This window comes from Artemia sp. Qi Xiang Cuo, chromosome 1 (genome assembly GCF_049724085.1).
Source record: "Artemia sp. Qi Xiang Cuo chromosome 1, ASM4972408v1, whole genome shotgun sequence".
Lineage (NCBI taxonomy): Eukaryota > Metazoa > Arthropoda > Branchiopoda > Anostraca > Artemiidae > Artemia > Artemia sp. Qi Xiang Cuo.
This window is the reverse complement of record NC_142794.1, coordinates 100,758,846-100,775,140: the sequence shown is the minus strand read 5'-3', so window position 1 is coordinate 100,775,140 and position 16,295 is coordinate 100,758,846. Positions and strand designations below refer to the sequence as shown.

General features: G+C 33.1%; 1 protein-coding gene across 1 annotated transcript in view; it reads right to left on the bottom strand.

The window, feature by feature from the left end:
• Window positions 1-649: 649 nt before the first annotated feature.
• LOC148957000 (PEX5-related protein-like) overlaps window positions 650-16,295 on the bottom strand; it is a 282,607-nt gene continuing 266,961 nt past the window's right edge. Inside the window, exons 2-3 of the mRNA XM_089092765.1 lie at window positions 1,615-1,666; window positions 650-654 (exon numbers count right to left, since the gene is read on the bottom strand). Of these exons, the coding sequence (XP_088948891.1) occupies window positions 650-654; window positions 1,615-1,666 (57 nt within the window). The remainder of the gene's footprint in view (window positions 655-1,614; window positions 1,667-16,295) is intronic.

Sequence of the window (16,295 nt, the reverse complement as noted above, 5' to 3'; positions counted from 1 at the left end):
TTATATTTCTTAACATTGGACGTGATCGTCTCTTACTAGGTTGCTAGCTACCGATGCAACCCGGATTTAAAGTCTAAATAAAACTTCTATTAATTAGTACTACATTGGATCCTCCTGACTGATATCGATCCTTTATGTAAGACTTTACTGACCTATATTATAGTTAAGTGGCCAATAAAATATAGCATAGGCAAGAGGTTGTTCTTTATTATATTTTCCTTACAGTGCAAGCCAAGGGACAGAAAGTTTACTATACAGGGGTTTCGGATAAGGCGGTTCTAATGGTGTACTTTTTATTTTGATCTGACTCCCTTGTTAGGAACTATGGGTTTTTATATTTCTTAACATTGGACGTGATCGTCTCTTACTAGGTTGCTACCTACCGCTGCAACAACTGCTGCAACCCGGATTTTATTTACTATGGGCTGGAGTTCGTTCTTTACTTTAAATTATTTTAGTTACAAAAGGTTTTTAACCCAATTAATTTCCTTTAAAATGAGCTATTGAAAAACCCTCTACGATGTTCCAGTGCCAAGCTATCTCTGGATACAAAAGAAAAAAAAAAATAAAAAAAATATCCCGTTTAGGCAGAATGTTGTAGTAGCTGCCACTTTTCTTGATTTTCAAGCCAATATATTTCCCTTGCTGTTCAAGCTACGCGACAGAAAGTTTACTATACAGGGGTTTCGGACAAGGCGGTTCTAATGGTGTACTTTTGAATTTGATCTGACTCCTTTTTTAGGAACTCTGGGTTTTTATATTTTACAGTAAAGAACGATCTCTCGCCAATAGTAACTGATATACGGTGGCTCCAGGGGTAGCTACATCCGGGTTGCAGTGGTATCTAGCATCCGGGTTGAAGCGGTAGCTAGCAACCTAGAAAGAGACGATCACGTCCAATGTTAAGAAATGTAAAAACCCATAGTTCCTAAAACAGGAGTCAGATCAAAACAAAAAGTACACCATTAGAACCGCCTTGTCCGAAACCCCTTGAAAGGAAACTTACCGCCCTTTGGCTTGAACAGCAAGGGAAATATATTGGCTTGAAAATCAAGATAATTGACTTTAACCACGTTATTCTCCACAAACGGGATATTTTTTTCTTTTTTTCTTCTTTTCCAGAGATAGCTTTGCACTGGACAAATCGTAGAGAGTTGTTCAATGGCTCATTTTAAAGGAAATTAATTGGGTTAAAAACCTTTGGTAACTAAAACAAATTATTTTAAAACAGGATAAATTTTTCCACTAAAAACTGTATTTTTGATGTCTTTCCATACTGCTGTCTTTTCAAAGACATTTGATTTTTGAAGCAATCAAACAGTTCGTGGTAAGTTTTATAATAAAGAACGACTTCTTTCCTATACTAAATTTTATAGGCCACTTAACTATAGTATAGGCTAGTACAGTTATTATATTTAAGGTCAATATATTAAAATTTTCCACCAAAAGACGGTCATTGGAATAAAAACCCAATACATACATTTGATTTAGTTAGCTAATTGATTGTTTGAGGCTAGTATCTTACTATTTCAAAGAAGAAAAAGCCGTAGGCTTTTTCCTGTTTGTAATCAATTAGAAAGAGTTCTAATCCGGGTTGCAGTGGTAGCTTGCAACCTAGTAAGAGACGATCACGTCCAATGTTAAGAAATGTAAAAACCCATAGTTCCTAAAAAAGGAGTCAGATCTAAACAAAAAGTACACCATTAGAACCGCCTTGTCCGAAACCCCTGTATAGGAAACTTTCTGTCATTTGGCTTGACCGGCAAGGGAAATATATTGGCTTGAAAATCAAGAACATTATAATAAACAACGAATATTTTACCGATTATCTACTAATAACCATATATGACGTAATAAGTGACATGACGTATCATCTAAAACCTATTGTGTACTAATAACCATATATTAATATCAGGAATTTGTCACATCTACAGCCTTTTCTAACTAACAAAAAATATTTAAAATAAAATCAATATTTTTCAAAGAACTTTTACCATTATAAGAAACTTTTACCATTATAAGTAGACATAGGTATGTAAAATTCAGTAATTTTTGGGAGGTTTAAACAAAAATCTGATTTTTCAACTGTAACTAGAATCATTTCCGAAATTTTTAAATAAAATAATTTTATTTAACTGCAAACTTCAAAAATAATTATGGTGTCCGAGCATTAATTTTAATTTTTTAATTCAAACCAGAAAAATGCCTGAAAATTTAAAAATTAGTTTGGTTTTCCTTTTGCTTCAGTTCGTTATGTTTTGTTTCGACTCGTTGCGTAGTTTTATTTGAAATACAAGAAGACAGATGTGTATCAAACGACTATCTGTAGTTTACACTGTTCTTACCATACTAGGAATTACAACCCTTTGTTGTGGTTTATTATCAATTTTTTCCCAAATTGGTTCTTTTGGATTTGGTCCCGGCAAGATTCCATACTTTTAACTATTTCTTCTATTTACATTGTTATCTTGTCGTTGATATGCACTATTGTTAGTGTATCAGAAGAAAGTTTTGCTGAAAAAATGGCAGGGCTGGGAAAGTATAGTCTTTGTTTCTCACTTCTAGTCTTTATTGGGGTTTTAGTGCTGTCACTAACTTGGTATATAAACCCGTATCGCTTAGGGATATACATTGATGATGAAGTTTCAAAATCGGTGGCTATCATCAGCGCATGTGTAGTTTTGTTTATCCTTTTTTTTTGCTGATTTACTGGCTAAAAATAAATGTGCTGCTATACTTTTTTTCATTCGTGAGCATTTTCTTTGCCTTAGTATCGGTCTTGTTATTTTTTCTGCAAGCCGATGCAGGTGTCATCGCTCGACCAATGGTAGAAGTGTTTGTAAGAAACCACAATGGTAGTGAAGGTGTTAATTTTATTTTAGACAAGTTCCATGGGTTTTTTGAATGCTGCGGGATAGGTGATTTTAAAGGATTTCCAATAGATTTTGGTGAATATAACCATAACAATTATACGGGCCTACCTAGATCTTGTTGTAGAAGAGCAGCTGGCAGCGAAAAAGTATGCAATACAAGAAATCCCAGAGAAATCCATAATTGTAGCTGTGAAAAAAGATTGGACGAAATAGTTGAAGAATATGGGTTATGGCCCAAGGTATTAGATGGCTGCCAAATAGTTTTTTGGTTATTCATCGGTTTTGGTGGCATTAATAGAGCATTTGTCGCTGAGGGTAGTTTCAGATGTGATGAATTCATCATGAGATGTAGACCAGACTATGACAGTGATGACAGCGACACGAATCTTGAGATTCGTGTCACTTGAGATTCCTTGGTGTAAAACTGGGATAAAACAGTTTAAAAAGGAATGCACATTCTATTTTTTTTATTGGGGTTCGAAGACAGTTTGATCAAATCTAAGAAAACAAACTACGAAAAAAAAGTTGAGAAGGCTTTAACCTCTTTAAATGCCCTACCATTCATTATGAATTTCAACTCTTTTATAAGACCTTTTAAAAGAATGAAAGTGCTCATCTAGGTGCATTATTTTCCATCCATATGATCCCATCTAAGAGTAGAGGTATTCCGCCCGCCAATGTTTCATTCTTCCCCATGAGGGTTCAGAAAATATCTAGTGACAAGGGGAGGGGGCAGAAATGTAGCCAAAGAGACTGAAAGGGTTTTAAGACAGTGTGTCTGAAACCTCCTGAAGTGGGGATGATAATGTTTAAGCTATGCAGAGAAGAGATTTTCCACGATTTCTCTTTTGGCTATTACAAAATTATAAATGTTTTTAGCTATGCTTAAATTTTCACCTTGTTGCCACGCTGAACCAATAAAAATAGCCTTTTATTAATTTGGGGGGGGGTCGATAATGTTGTACAATTTTAAATATTCAATCATAGACGAGGCAATATGTTGATTCACATCTCTTCGTGTTTATACAATATATGGATCAAATGTTTCTTTTGGTTACACAGGTCTCCGAGTAAAAACTACATAGGCCATTTATTTATTTTCTGATAGATTTCAACTTGAAAAGAAAGAAATGCCCAAAAAATGTCGAAAGATCGATTTTCCGTTTTCTGGAAAAAAACCTCAGATTTTTTTCCTCCACGGTTAGTGGGGTAGTGAAACATCATAGAGAGCTGTTTAATAATCCATTTTAAAGGCAATTGATATATCTAGTTATTATATGTAGTTGCAAAAAACCTAAACTTAGTTTATAAGATGATATTATATTGGGTATGGTATCATATTTTATAATAAAGAACGAGCTCTTTCCTATACTAAATAAACCTATACTAATTAATGATATAGTAATGATATGATTTTATTGATAGCCGAATAGTAAAGGCCATATGGCTCCAATGTTTTATTATTATTGATTAAAAAAAACTTTCCGTAAAATCAGTTTTCCAGAGAAAAATAAAGGGAATTTTAAACTTAAGCTCAGGAAATACGAATACCCTTTCAAGTTCAAACTCAAAATGACCGGAAATTACTATTGAAGAATAAAAGAAACACAAAACGAACGAAAATTAAATAAACAAGCATAGCAAAAAACATATAACAAGTAATAATATAAATGAATAAATAGATCTTAAAGCAAGTAATGCTTGGATTGAATATGAAAACCAAGCTTAAAACCAAAACAAATATTTTGCTATTAAAGTATAAATGAAACTTAAAACGAACAGAAATTAAATAAACAATCAATGCGAACAAACCTACAATATATATATATATATATATATATATATATATATATATATATATATATATATATATATATATATATATATATATATATATATATATATATATATATATATATATATATATATATATATATATATATATATATATATATATATATATATATATATATATATATATATATATATATATATATATATATATATATATATATATATATATATATGTAAATGAATAAATCCGGGTTGCAGCGGTAGCTAGCAATCCGGGTTGCAGCGGTAGCTAGCAACCTAGTAAGAGACGATCACATCCAATGTTAAGAAATAAAAAACCCATAGCTCCTAAAAAAGGAGTCAGATCAAAACAAAAAGTGCACCATTAGAACCAACTTGTCCGAAACCCCTGTATAGGAAACTTTCTGTCATCCGGGTTGCAGCGGTAGCTAGCAACCTAGTAAGAGACGATCACCTCCAATGTCAAGAAATATAAAACCCCCCAACTCCTAAAAAAAGAGTCAGATCAAAACAAAAAGTACACCATTAGAACCGCCTTGTCCGAATCCTCTATAAAGGAAACTTACCTCCCTTTGGCTTGAATAACAAAGAAAATATATTGGCTTGAAAATCAAGAAAATTGACTTTTACCACGTTATTCTCCACAAACGGGATATTTTTTTCTTTCCGCTTTTTCTTTCTGCTCAGCTAGCTGGGCACTGGAAAATCATAGAGAGCTGTATAATAGCTCATTTTAAAGGAAATTGCAACATCTAGTCACTTTTGTATTTAAAAATAAAATACTTTTTAAAGTAGAATCAATTTTGTCAAAAAAATTGCATTTTTGATGTATTTTCATACTGCAGTCTTTTCAAAGATATTTGAATTTTGAAGCAATAAAACAGTCCATGTAATGAACTCTATAGTAATAAGAGCTACTTGTCTCAATAGTAACCGAAACTCCTGGAACCAAAATTTTCTTTTTTGGCTTAATCGCTAAAATTATTATGTAAACTGCAAAAATATTTATGATGCCTAATCAGTAATAGTAATTTTTTAATTTAAACAACAAAAATACATGAAAATTCTAAAATTAGTTTTGCTTTTTGTCTCCTGGAAGAAATTTTTTTTTCATCTCAGTTCAAATTTATTATTGTATCCTGTAACCCGTAAAGTACATATCTCCATATTATTGTCTCATAATTGCAATTATTTTAGTTTTCAGTCCATAATCACTAAACTTATTATGTAAAATGCACAAATATTTATGTTTTATAACAAATAATAATAATTTTTTAATTAAAAAAATATAAATAAATTAAAATTTTAAAATTATTTTTGTTTTATTCTAGGTTTTAGATACTCGACACGGTATTTTGTGTGCTTAATAATTTTAAATCTTGAAAAAATATGGTCTCACGCGAGTGGAAAAAAAGAAAGAATAACCAAAAACAATATCAAAATAGAACAATCCAAATTTCTACTAATAGAAAACTTTACTACACAAAAAATAAAGCTAACATCCTGGTATCGAGAAGGGGTATCGAGAAGGGAAAATTGAGACAGCGAAACAAAAGAGCAAGGAACGGTATGATAACGATATAGATTACCGAAACAAACATAAGAAAAAAGTTGCTACCAGAATAATGGGTAGATACTGGGGTGACAAAAGCTATAATGAAAAAATTAAATTCTCTGCGAGGTTGTACCGAAGAACGCATAAGGACAAAGGGAAAAATTACATTCAGAAATACAAGAAGATGGCAAAAATGCAGGCTGATCTTTGTAAATTGAGAAACATTTTACGCATGTTTTATCGGGATCACGAAAAAGTATTCGAAATTACAGATTAAAATTCTCTTTGAAAGAGCGGATGCTGTTGAAAAGTCGGCTAGAAATGCTTTGGCAAAGCTTCATGGCAATATCCAAAAGAAATGTTGTCAGTTTAACGAAAAGCTTCCAAGGTATGGATTGGCAACTGCGGAACAGTTTATAGATGCAATGGAAAATGTTCGACAACACAGTGAATATACGGAGGCGTACTTCTTAGAAAATTCGTATATTAATTTTGGAAGGAGCAATTGCAGTTTATGTAGCAGCAATAAAAATATATATACAAGCATACCTATCAACAGCGAAGGAAGAGCAATGTTTTTCAATTATGGCGAAAACGAGCCTGTTAGGGTTATTAGTTAATGTGTTTGTAAGACTAATGATTTAGAACAAATTCCTGGAACACCGACTCAAGAAAAAAGCATTTCTAACTGTGTTTTAAACAGTTCGTTTAGTTCTACTGAATATTTGGCAAAAAATTCTCTGTGTAGTAGAACACACTGTCCTGAAAAGTACGAGACAACTATTGAAAAATGCTCTAAAACTAGATCTGACAAGGAAATTATGATGGCTGAAGTCACCTATAACAATCTGAGTAAAAATTCAAAACCAAAAATTGGGCAGCAGGTTACTTGGCAATGTCACCCTGATATCTGCAAGCTCTATCCGACGGATATTGAATTATGTCAAATTCTTTTGATATCCTTGAAAACAATATAGCATTAAAATTTTCAACTGACAAAGTGGTTAATTTCTACCTTGGCGGCTTGGATTATTGTGAAATCAATTACAGGGACACAAGAAAGCATGGGCATTCGTTATACTGTAGCCCAAATGAGGGATGTCAGAGCTATTTGCGTTCTCTAAGGGCACTAGCTCCACATTTTCCTGTCTTGAACTGTTTCATTAATAGCGTATATAAGGCAGTATCAAAATGTAAGATTATACAACATATTAATCTACTAAAAGTCGAGGGCTCGTACAAGGAACTAAGTCATCACATAGAAGAAGTGTCAAGTAGACTCTGTCGTAATAATAGTCAAGACTTCATTTACGGTGATGGCAATATTAGAGTTTCTGTGGATGAAAATACAATAATAAAATTATTTGGTGAGAGCCTTGATAAGGTAGCTAACATTAGGGATGTATACCCCACAATGCATTGTGACAGTTGTGAGCAGATAAAGACAAAATACCAATTGAAGAGTCTAAGATCCCTTTCAAATAAGAAAGGTTTTGATGTAATGATGGCCACGATTTTAGAACACCTACAACAGGACATACCCAAAGATGACAGAGAAGAACTAATTCAATGTACAGGTTGGAAAGAGGATGTCATAGATTCATTCTTTGTCTGTGATTACTGTGCTGGGAAAATGTTGAAAAGTCAGGAGAATGTCCGATCAGTATTAAATAACCTTCATATAGACTGTACACCGGAATGTATAAAGTGTTTAAATAATTTTGAAATGGCAATGATTCGATTTGTAATGCCTTGTCTTACGATCGTCAGATTAGGGCAAGTAACTGCATTGAAGAGACCTAGAACAGAACTTGTTGACGCTCTTAAGGGGAGAATAGTATATCTACCTGTTGATGTGCAAGCAAATGCAGATATTCAGCCTGAAAAACTTCTTAACATTGATAGTTTTGTAGTCATTGTCAATGGTCAGCCTACTTACAACAAGAATGTTTGGACTGCACTAATAGATCTGAGAAAAGTCCATGAAGCACTGTTGTGGTTAAGAGAGAACAACAGTCTCTATAAAACAATACATGCATACACCCTAGAAGATTTAAAAAATACTTGAAGCCCGTCTTGCTGAAAAAGCGGTTGGTATTGATAATTTACCTGAAATACCGGAAGCTGCAATCCTTCAGAAACTGACAGAAAGTGCAAAATCTACATTGGTTGAACATTTTTCTGTCCAGCCTCTCAATTCAGCGGTTCCAAAAGACTTCATTGAAGATTTTAAGCAAATGAAAGATCTTGGTACTGACCAATTTCAAATCAAGAAACTAAAAGGTGAGAGCGAAGACTTATTTCAGGAAGAACTTGATCTAAAAGTGTTTCCAAATCTTTTCCCGAAAAGGCAAATATGGCTTGCGTGACAAGGCAAGACCATTTCAGATTAGGAATGCAGAATATTTTAAATCAAGGCTTCTTAGCAGACATACTAAGTTTCGTCTTGACAAACAGTTTCTTTTTCACAGCTTCCAATTGCAAGAATTCTCTTACATGTGTAATAGCGTTGGTCATATGTTGCGGACTGTGAAACCAAATCAAAATGCTCGTCAATTTATAGACAGGCTTCATTCCCGTGATGGAGAGATGGAAGCGACTTTGTTTTCTGTTTTACAATAAAAGACGATCATTGGAATATCAAACAATTGCATACATTGGAATTAGCTAGTTACTTGATTGCTTGAGACTTGTCTCTTACTATTTCAAAGAAGAAAAAGCCGTAGGCTTTTTCCTGTGTGTAATCAGTTTATTATCAGAGACAGCGCGCTGGCACTGCCTGAGTAAAGAACGATGTGGGCACAATACGGATAGGATTGATCTTACTAATCGTGTAAGTGAAAGAGTGAAAATGAGCGCATCTTCGTTAGTAAGCGGTTATTATCCATATTCAAATAATTAACCACTAGGTCTGGTATCGTTACATATTAACTGGTTGAAAAATAGAAGTAAACTTGTGATATCGTGGCTCTGAATCGGTAATAAAATGAGTTCTCCTTACCCTGATTAGGACTATGATCCGGGTTGCAGCGGTAGCTAGCAACCTAGTACAGTAAAGAACGATGTCTCGCCCATACTAACTGAAATATGGTGGTTCCATGGGTGGTTACATATCCGGGTTGCAGCGGTAGCTAGCAACCTAGTAAGAGACGATCACGTCCAATGTTAAGAAATAAAAAAACCATAGCTCCTAAAAAAGCAATCAGATCAAAACAAAAAGTACACTATTAGAACCGCCTTGTCCAAAACCCCTATGTAGGAAACTTTCTATCATTTGGCTTGAACAGCAAGGGAAATATATTGGCTTGAAAATCAAGAAAAGTGGCAGCTACTACAACATTCTGCCTAAACGGGATATTTTTTTCTTTCTTTCTTTTGTTTTCAGAGATAGCTTGGCACTGGAACATCGTAGAAAGTTGTTCAATGGCTCATTTTAAAGGAAATTAATTGGGTTAAAAACCTTTAGTAACTAAAACAAATTATTTTAAAGCAGGATAAATTTTTCCACTAAAAACTGTATTTTTGATGTCTTTCTATACTGCTGTCTTTTCAAAGACATTTGATTTTTGAAGCAATCAAACAGTTCGTGGTAAGGTTGTATTTTAAACTTTATATTCCATAGATAGCTTAGCACTGGAACATCGTAGAAAGTTGTTCATTGGATCATTTAAATTAGATTAATTACATTCAAGGACGTATCCAAAGGGTTTAGTGGCTTTGAACCCCCCTCCCCCAAAATGTTTTTCAGATTCATAAAACGAATATAAAATGAATAAAACAAAATTGAATATAAAAAAATATATAAAAATAAATATGAACAACTTTTTTATGCGTTTTTGAAGTTATAATAAAGAACGAACTCTTGCCTATATTAACATGTATAGGCAACTTAACTATACTTAATAATTAGACTTATTTAGTCCGGGTTGCAGCAGTAGCTAGCAACCTAGTAAGAGACGATCACGTCCAATGTTAAGAAATATAAAAACCCCTAACTCCTAAAAAAAGAGTCGTGTCAAAATTATAGTAAAGAACCAACTATAGCCTATAGTAATTGAACTACAATCCGGGTTGCAGCGGTAGCTAGCAACCTAGTAAGAGACGATCACGTCAAATGTTAAGGAATATAAAAAACCATAGTTCCTAAAAAACGAGTCAGATCAAAACAAAAAGTATACCATTAGAACCGCCTTTTCCATAATCCCTTTATAGGAAACTTTCTGTCCCTTGGCTTGAACAGCAAGGGAAATATATTGGCTTGAAAATCAAGAAATCCGGGTTGCAGCGGTAGCTAGCAACCTAGTAAAGACGATCACCTCCAATGTAAAGAAATATAAAACCCCTAACTCCTAAAAAAGAGTCAGCTCAAAACAAAAAGTATACTATTAGAACCACCTTGTCCGAAACCCCTATTAAGGAAACTTACCGCCCTTTGGCTTGAATAACAAAGAAAATATATTGGCTTGAAATTCAAGAAAATTGACTTTTACCACGTTATTCTCCACAAACGGGATATTTTTTTCTTTCCGCTTGATTTTTCTTCTCAGCTAGCTGGGCACTGGAAAATCATAGAGAGCTGTATAATAGCTCATTTTAAAGGAAATTGCAACATCTAGTCCGGGTTGCAGCGGTAGCTAGCAACCTAGTAAGAGACGATCACGTCCAAAGTTAAGAAATATAAAAATCCATAGCTCCTAAAAAAGGAGTCAGATCAAAACAAAAAGTACACCATTAGAACCGCCTTGTCCGAAAACCCCTGTATAGAAAACTTTCTGTCCCTTGGCTTGAACAGCAAGGGAAATATATTGGCTTGAAAATCAAGAAAATTGACTTTAACCACGTTATTCTCCCCAAACGGGATATTTTTTTCTTTTTTTTTTTTTTTTTTCTTTTGTATCCAGAGATAACTTGGCACTGGAACATCGTAGAGGGTTGTTCAATAGCTCATTTTAAAGGAAATTAATTGGGTTAAAAATCTATAGTAACTAAAATAAATTATTTCTAAAAGAGAATAAATTTTTTCCGGGTTGCAGCGGTAGCTAGCAACCTAGTAAGAGACGATCACCTCCAATGTCAAGAAATATAAAACCCCCCAACTCCTAAAAAAAGAGTCAGATCAAAACAAAAAGTACACCATTAGAACCGCCTTGTCCGAATCCTCTATAAATGAAACTTACCGCCCTTTGGCTTGAATAACAAAGAAAATATATTGTCTTGAAAATCAAGAAAATTGACTTTTACCACGTTATTCTCCCCAAACGAGATATTTTTTCTTTCCGCTTTTTTTTTCTGCTCAGCTAGCTGGGCACTGGAAAATCATAGAGAGCTGTATAATAGCTCATTTTAAAGGAAATTGCAACATCTAGTCACTTTTGTATTTAAAAATAAAATACTTTTTAAAGTAGAATCAATTTTGTCAAAAAAATTGCATTTTTGATGTATTTTCATACTGCAGTCTTTTCAAAGATATTTGAATTTTGAAGCAATAAAACAGTCCATGTAATGAACTCTATAGTAATAATAGCTACTTGTCTCAATAGTAACCGAAACTCCTGGAACCAAAATTTTCTTTTTTGGCTTAATCGCTAAAATTATTATGTAAATTTACAGTAAAGAACTAACCTTAGCCCATAGTAGCAGAAATAAGAATATCTAGGTTGCAGCGGTAGCTGGCAACCTATTAATTACATAATCCGGGTTGCAGTGGTAGCTAGCAACCTAGTAAGTAACGCCAAATTAAAAGATGATCATTAGAAGAACAAACCATTGCTTATATTGGACTGAGTTAGCTGCCTGATTCTTTGAGGTTCGTCTCTTACTATTCCAAAAAAGAAAAAGCCGTAGGCTTTTTCCTGTTTGTAATAATACATTAAAATATAACCATATGTGACGTAATAAGTGAATGCAATATTTATACACGTTCATCTTTCGACAAGTATTGCATTAAATAACGAGCTATAACCTATAGTAATTATAGTAAAGATCCGGGTTGCAGCGGTAGATAGCAACCTAGTAAGAGACGATCACGTCCAATTTTAAGAAATATAAAAACCCCTAACTCCTAAGAAAAGAGTCAGATGAAAACAAAAATTACACCATTAGAACCACCTTGTCTGAAACTTCCCTATAGTTAACTTTCTGTCCCTTTGCTTCAATAACAAAGAAAATATATTGGCTTGAAAATCAAGAAAAATGGCAGCTACTACAACATTCTGCCTAAACGGGATATTTTTTCTTTCCGCTTGATTTTTCTCCTCCACTAGCTGGGCACTGGAAAATCATAGAGAGCTGTATAATAGCTCATTTTAAAGGAAATTGCAACATCTAGTCACTTTTGTAATTAAAAATTAAATACTTTTTAAAGTAGAATCAATTTTGTCAAAAAAATGCATTTTTGATGTATTTTCATACTGCAGTCTTTTCAAAGATATTTGAATTATGAAGCAATCAAACAGTTCAAGGTAATGAAATCTATAGTAATAATAGCTACTTGTCTCAATAGTAACCAACACTCTAAAGAACAAAATTTTGATTGCCTAAATCTCAATAGTAACCGAAACTCTAAAGAACCAAATTTTGGTACCAATAGATACATCAAAGCAAACAGTTCGTGATAACGAACTACATGTTTTTTAGAAAACGCGACTCGTCTCAATAGTAAAACTTGCTACATCTAGTTCCTTCTGTGATTAAAGATAAAATATTTTTTAATAGTTCCGGTTTGCAGCGGTAGCTAGGAACCTAATTAAAAGAGATCATTCGAAGAACATACCATTGTATATATTAAACTTAGTTAGCTGCTCGATTCCTTGAAGAAAAAAATCTTATTTGTCAACTGAAACTAGAATAATTCCTGAAAATTAAAAAAAAATATAATTTTATTTAGCTGCAAAGTGCAAAAATATTTACGGTGTCTGAACAATAATTTCCATTTTTTAATTCAAACCATTACAGTAAAGACCGATCTGTAGCCAGTAGTAACTGAAGATCCGGGTTGCACCGTATTATAATAGAAAAGAGGAACTCTCACTTATATTCAGGTTGCAGCGGTAGCTAGCAACCTAGTAAGAGACGATCACGTCCAATGTTAAGAAATATAAAAACCCATAGCTCCTAAAAATCCGTGTTGCAGCGGTAGCTAGCAACCTAGTAAGAAACGATCACGTCCAATGTTAAGAAATATAAAAAACCCATAGCTCCTAAAAAAGGAGTCAGATCAAAACAAAAAGTACACCATTAGAACTGCCTTGTCTGAAACCCCTGTATAGTTACATTAAAAGACGATCATTGGAATAACAAACAATTGCATACATTGGAATTTGTTAGCTACTTGATGGTTTGAGGTTCGTCTCTTACTATTTCAAAGAAGAAAAAGCCATAGGCTTTTTCCTGTTTGTAATCAGTTTATTATCTGGGTTGTTAGAATAATCTTAATGAGCATGAAATATTTTAATAAATCATCATAAGGATGATGATGCAACACACTTGTCTTTTAACAAGTTTACATATCCGGGTTGCAGCGGTAGCTAGCAACCTAGTAAGAGACGATCACGTCCAATGTTAAGAAATATAAAAACCCATAGTTCCTAAAAGGAGTCAGATCAAATTCAAAAGTACACCATTAGAACCGCCTTGTCCGAAACCCCTGTATAGGAAAATTTCAGTCCCTTGGCTTGAACAGCAAGGGAAATATATTGGCTTGAAAATCAAGAAAAGTGCCAGCTACTACAACATTCTGCCTAAACGGGATATTTTGTTTTCCGGGTTGCAGCGGTAGCTAGCAACCTAGTAAGAGACGATCACCTCTAATGTCAAGAAATATAAAACCCCCCAACTCCTAAAAAAAGAGTCAGATCAAAACAAAAAGTACACCATTAGAACCGCCTTGTCCGAATCCTCTATAAAGGAAACTTACCGCCCTTTGGCTTGAATAACAAAGAAAATATATTGGCTTGAAAATCAAGAAAATTGACTTTTACCACGTTATTCTCCACAAACGAGATATTTTTTTCTTTCCGCTTTTTTTTCTGCTCAGCTAGCTGGGCACTGGAAAATCATAGAGAGCTGTATAATAGCTCATTTTAAAGGAAATTGCAACATCTAGTCACTTTTGTATTTAAAAATAAAATACTTTTTAAAGTAGAATCAATTTTGTCAAAAAAATTGCATTTTTGATGTATTTTCATACTGCAGTCTTTTCAAAGATATTTGAATTTTGAAGCAATAAAACAGTCCATGTAATGAACTCTATAGTAATAATAGCTACTTGTCTCAATAGTAACCAAAACTCCTGGAACCAAAATTTTCTTTTTTGGCTTAATCGCTAAAATTATTATGTAAACTGCAAAAATATTTATGATACCTAATCAGTAATAGTAATTTTTTAATTTAAACAACAAAAATACATGAAAATTCTAAAATTAGTTTTGCTTTTTGTCTCCTGGAAGAAATTTTTTTTTCATCTCAGTTCAAATTTATTATTGTATCCTGGAACCAAGCTTTTTTTTGGTTTGTAACCCGTAAAGTACATATCTCCATATTATTGTCTCATAATTGCAATTATTTTAGTTTTCAGTCCAGAATCACTAAACTTATTATGTAAACTGCAAAAATATTTATGGTGTCTAACCAATAATACTAATTTTGTAATTCAAACAAGATAAATACCTGAAAATTTTAAAATTAGTTTTGTTTTATGCTAGGTTTTAGATACTCGACACGGGATTTTGTGTGCTTAATAATTTTAAACCTTGAAAAAATATGATCTCACGCGAGTGGAAAAAAAGAAAGAATAACCAAAAACAATATCAAAATAGAACAATCCAAATTTCTACTAATAGAAAACTTTACTACACAAAAAATAAAGCTAACATCCTGAAATATCAGAAAAGTTTATTTAAAAGAGATAAAAATGCCACCAAACGCAATAAAGCTCGAGCACGCGTAAGGATTGCTACTAAGATGTCTTGTGATTATAATACAGATCGAACTCTTCCCTATACTAACTGGCATAGGCAACTTCACTATAGTTAAGATTACAGTATTTATATTATACATCATTATAAATTATAAAAGTTTCAAATGTTCGAAGATTATACAGTTAAAATCCGGGTTGCAGCGGTAGCTAGCAATCCGGGTTGCAGCGGTAGCTAGCAGCCTAGTAAGAGACGATCACCTCCAATGTCAAGAAATATAAAACCCCCCAACTCCTAAAAAAGAGTCAGATCAAAACAAAAAGTACACCATTAGAACCGCCTTGTCCGAATCCTCTATAAAGGAAACTTACCGCCCTTTGGCTTGAATAACAAAGAAAATATATTGGCTTGAAAATCAAGAAAATTGACTTTTACCACGTTATTCTCCACAAACGAGATATTTTTTTCTTTCCGCTTTTTTTCTGCTCAGCTAGCTGGGCACTGGAAAATCATAGAGAGCTGTATAATAGCTCATTTTAAAGGAAATTGCAACATCTAGTCACTTTTGTATTTAAAAATAAAATACTTTTTAAAGTAGAATCAATTTTGTCAAAAAAATTGCATTTTTGATGTATTTTCATACTGCAGTCTTTTCAAAGATATTTGAATTTTGAAGCAATAAAACAGTCCATGTAATGAACTCTATAGTAATAATAGCTACTTGTCTCAATAGTAACCGAAACTCCTGGAACCAAAATTTTCTTTTTTGGCTTAATCGCTAAAATTATTATGTAAACTGCAAAAATATTTATGATACCTAATCAGTAATAGTAATTTTTTAATTTAAACAACAAAAATACATGAAAATTCTAAAATTAGTTTTGCTTTTTGTCTCCTGGAAGAAATTTTTTTTTCATCTCAGTTCAAATTTATTATTGTATCCTGGAACCAAGCTTTTTTTGGTTTGTAACCCGTAAAGTACATATCTCCATATTATCCGGGTTGCAGCGGTAGCTAGCAACCTAGTAAGAGACGATCACCTCCAATGTCAAGAAATATAAAACCCCCCAACTCCTAAAAAAAGAGTCAGATCAAAACAAAAAGTACACCATTAGAACCGCCTTGTCCGAATCCTCT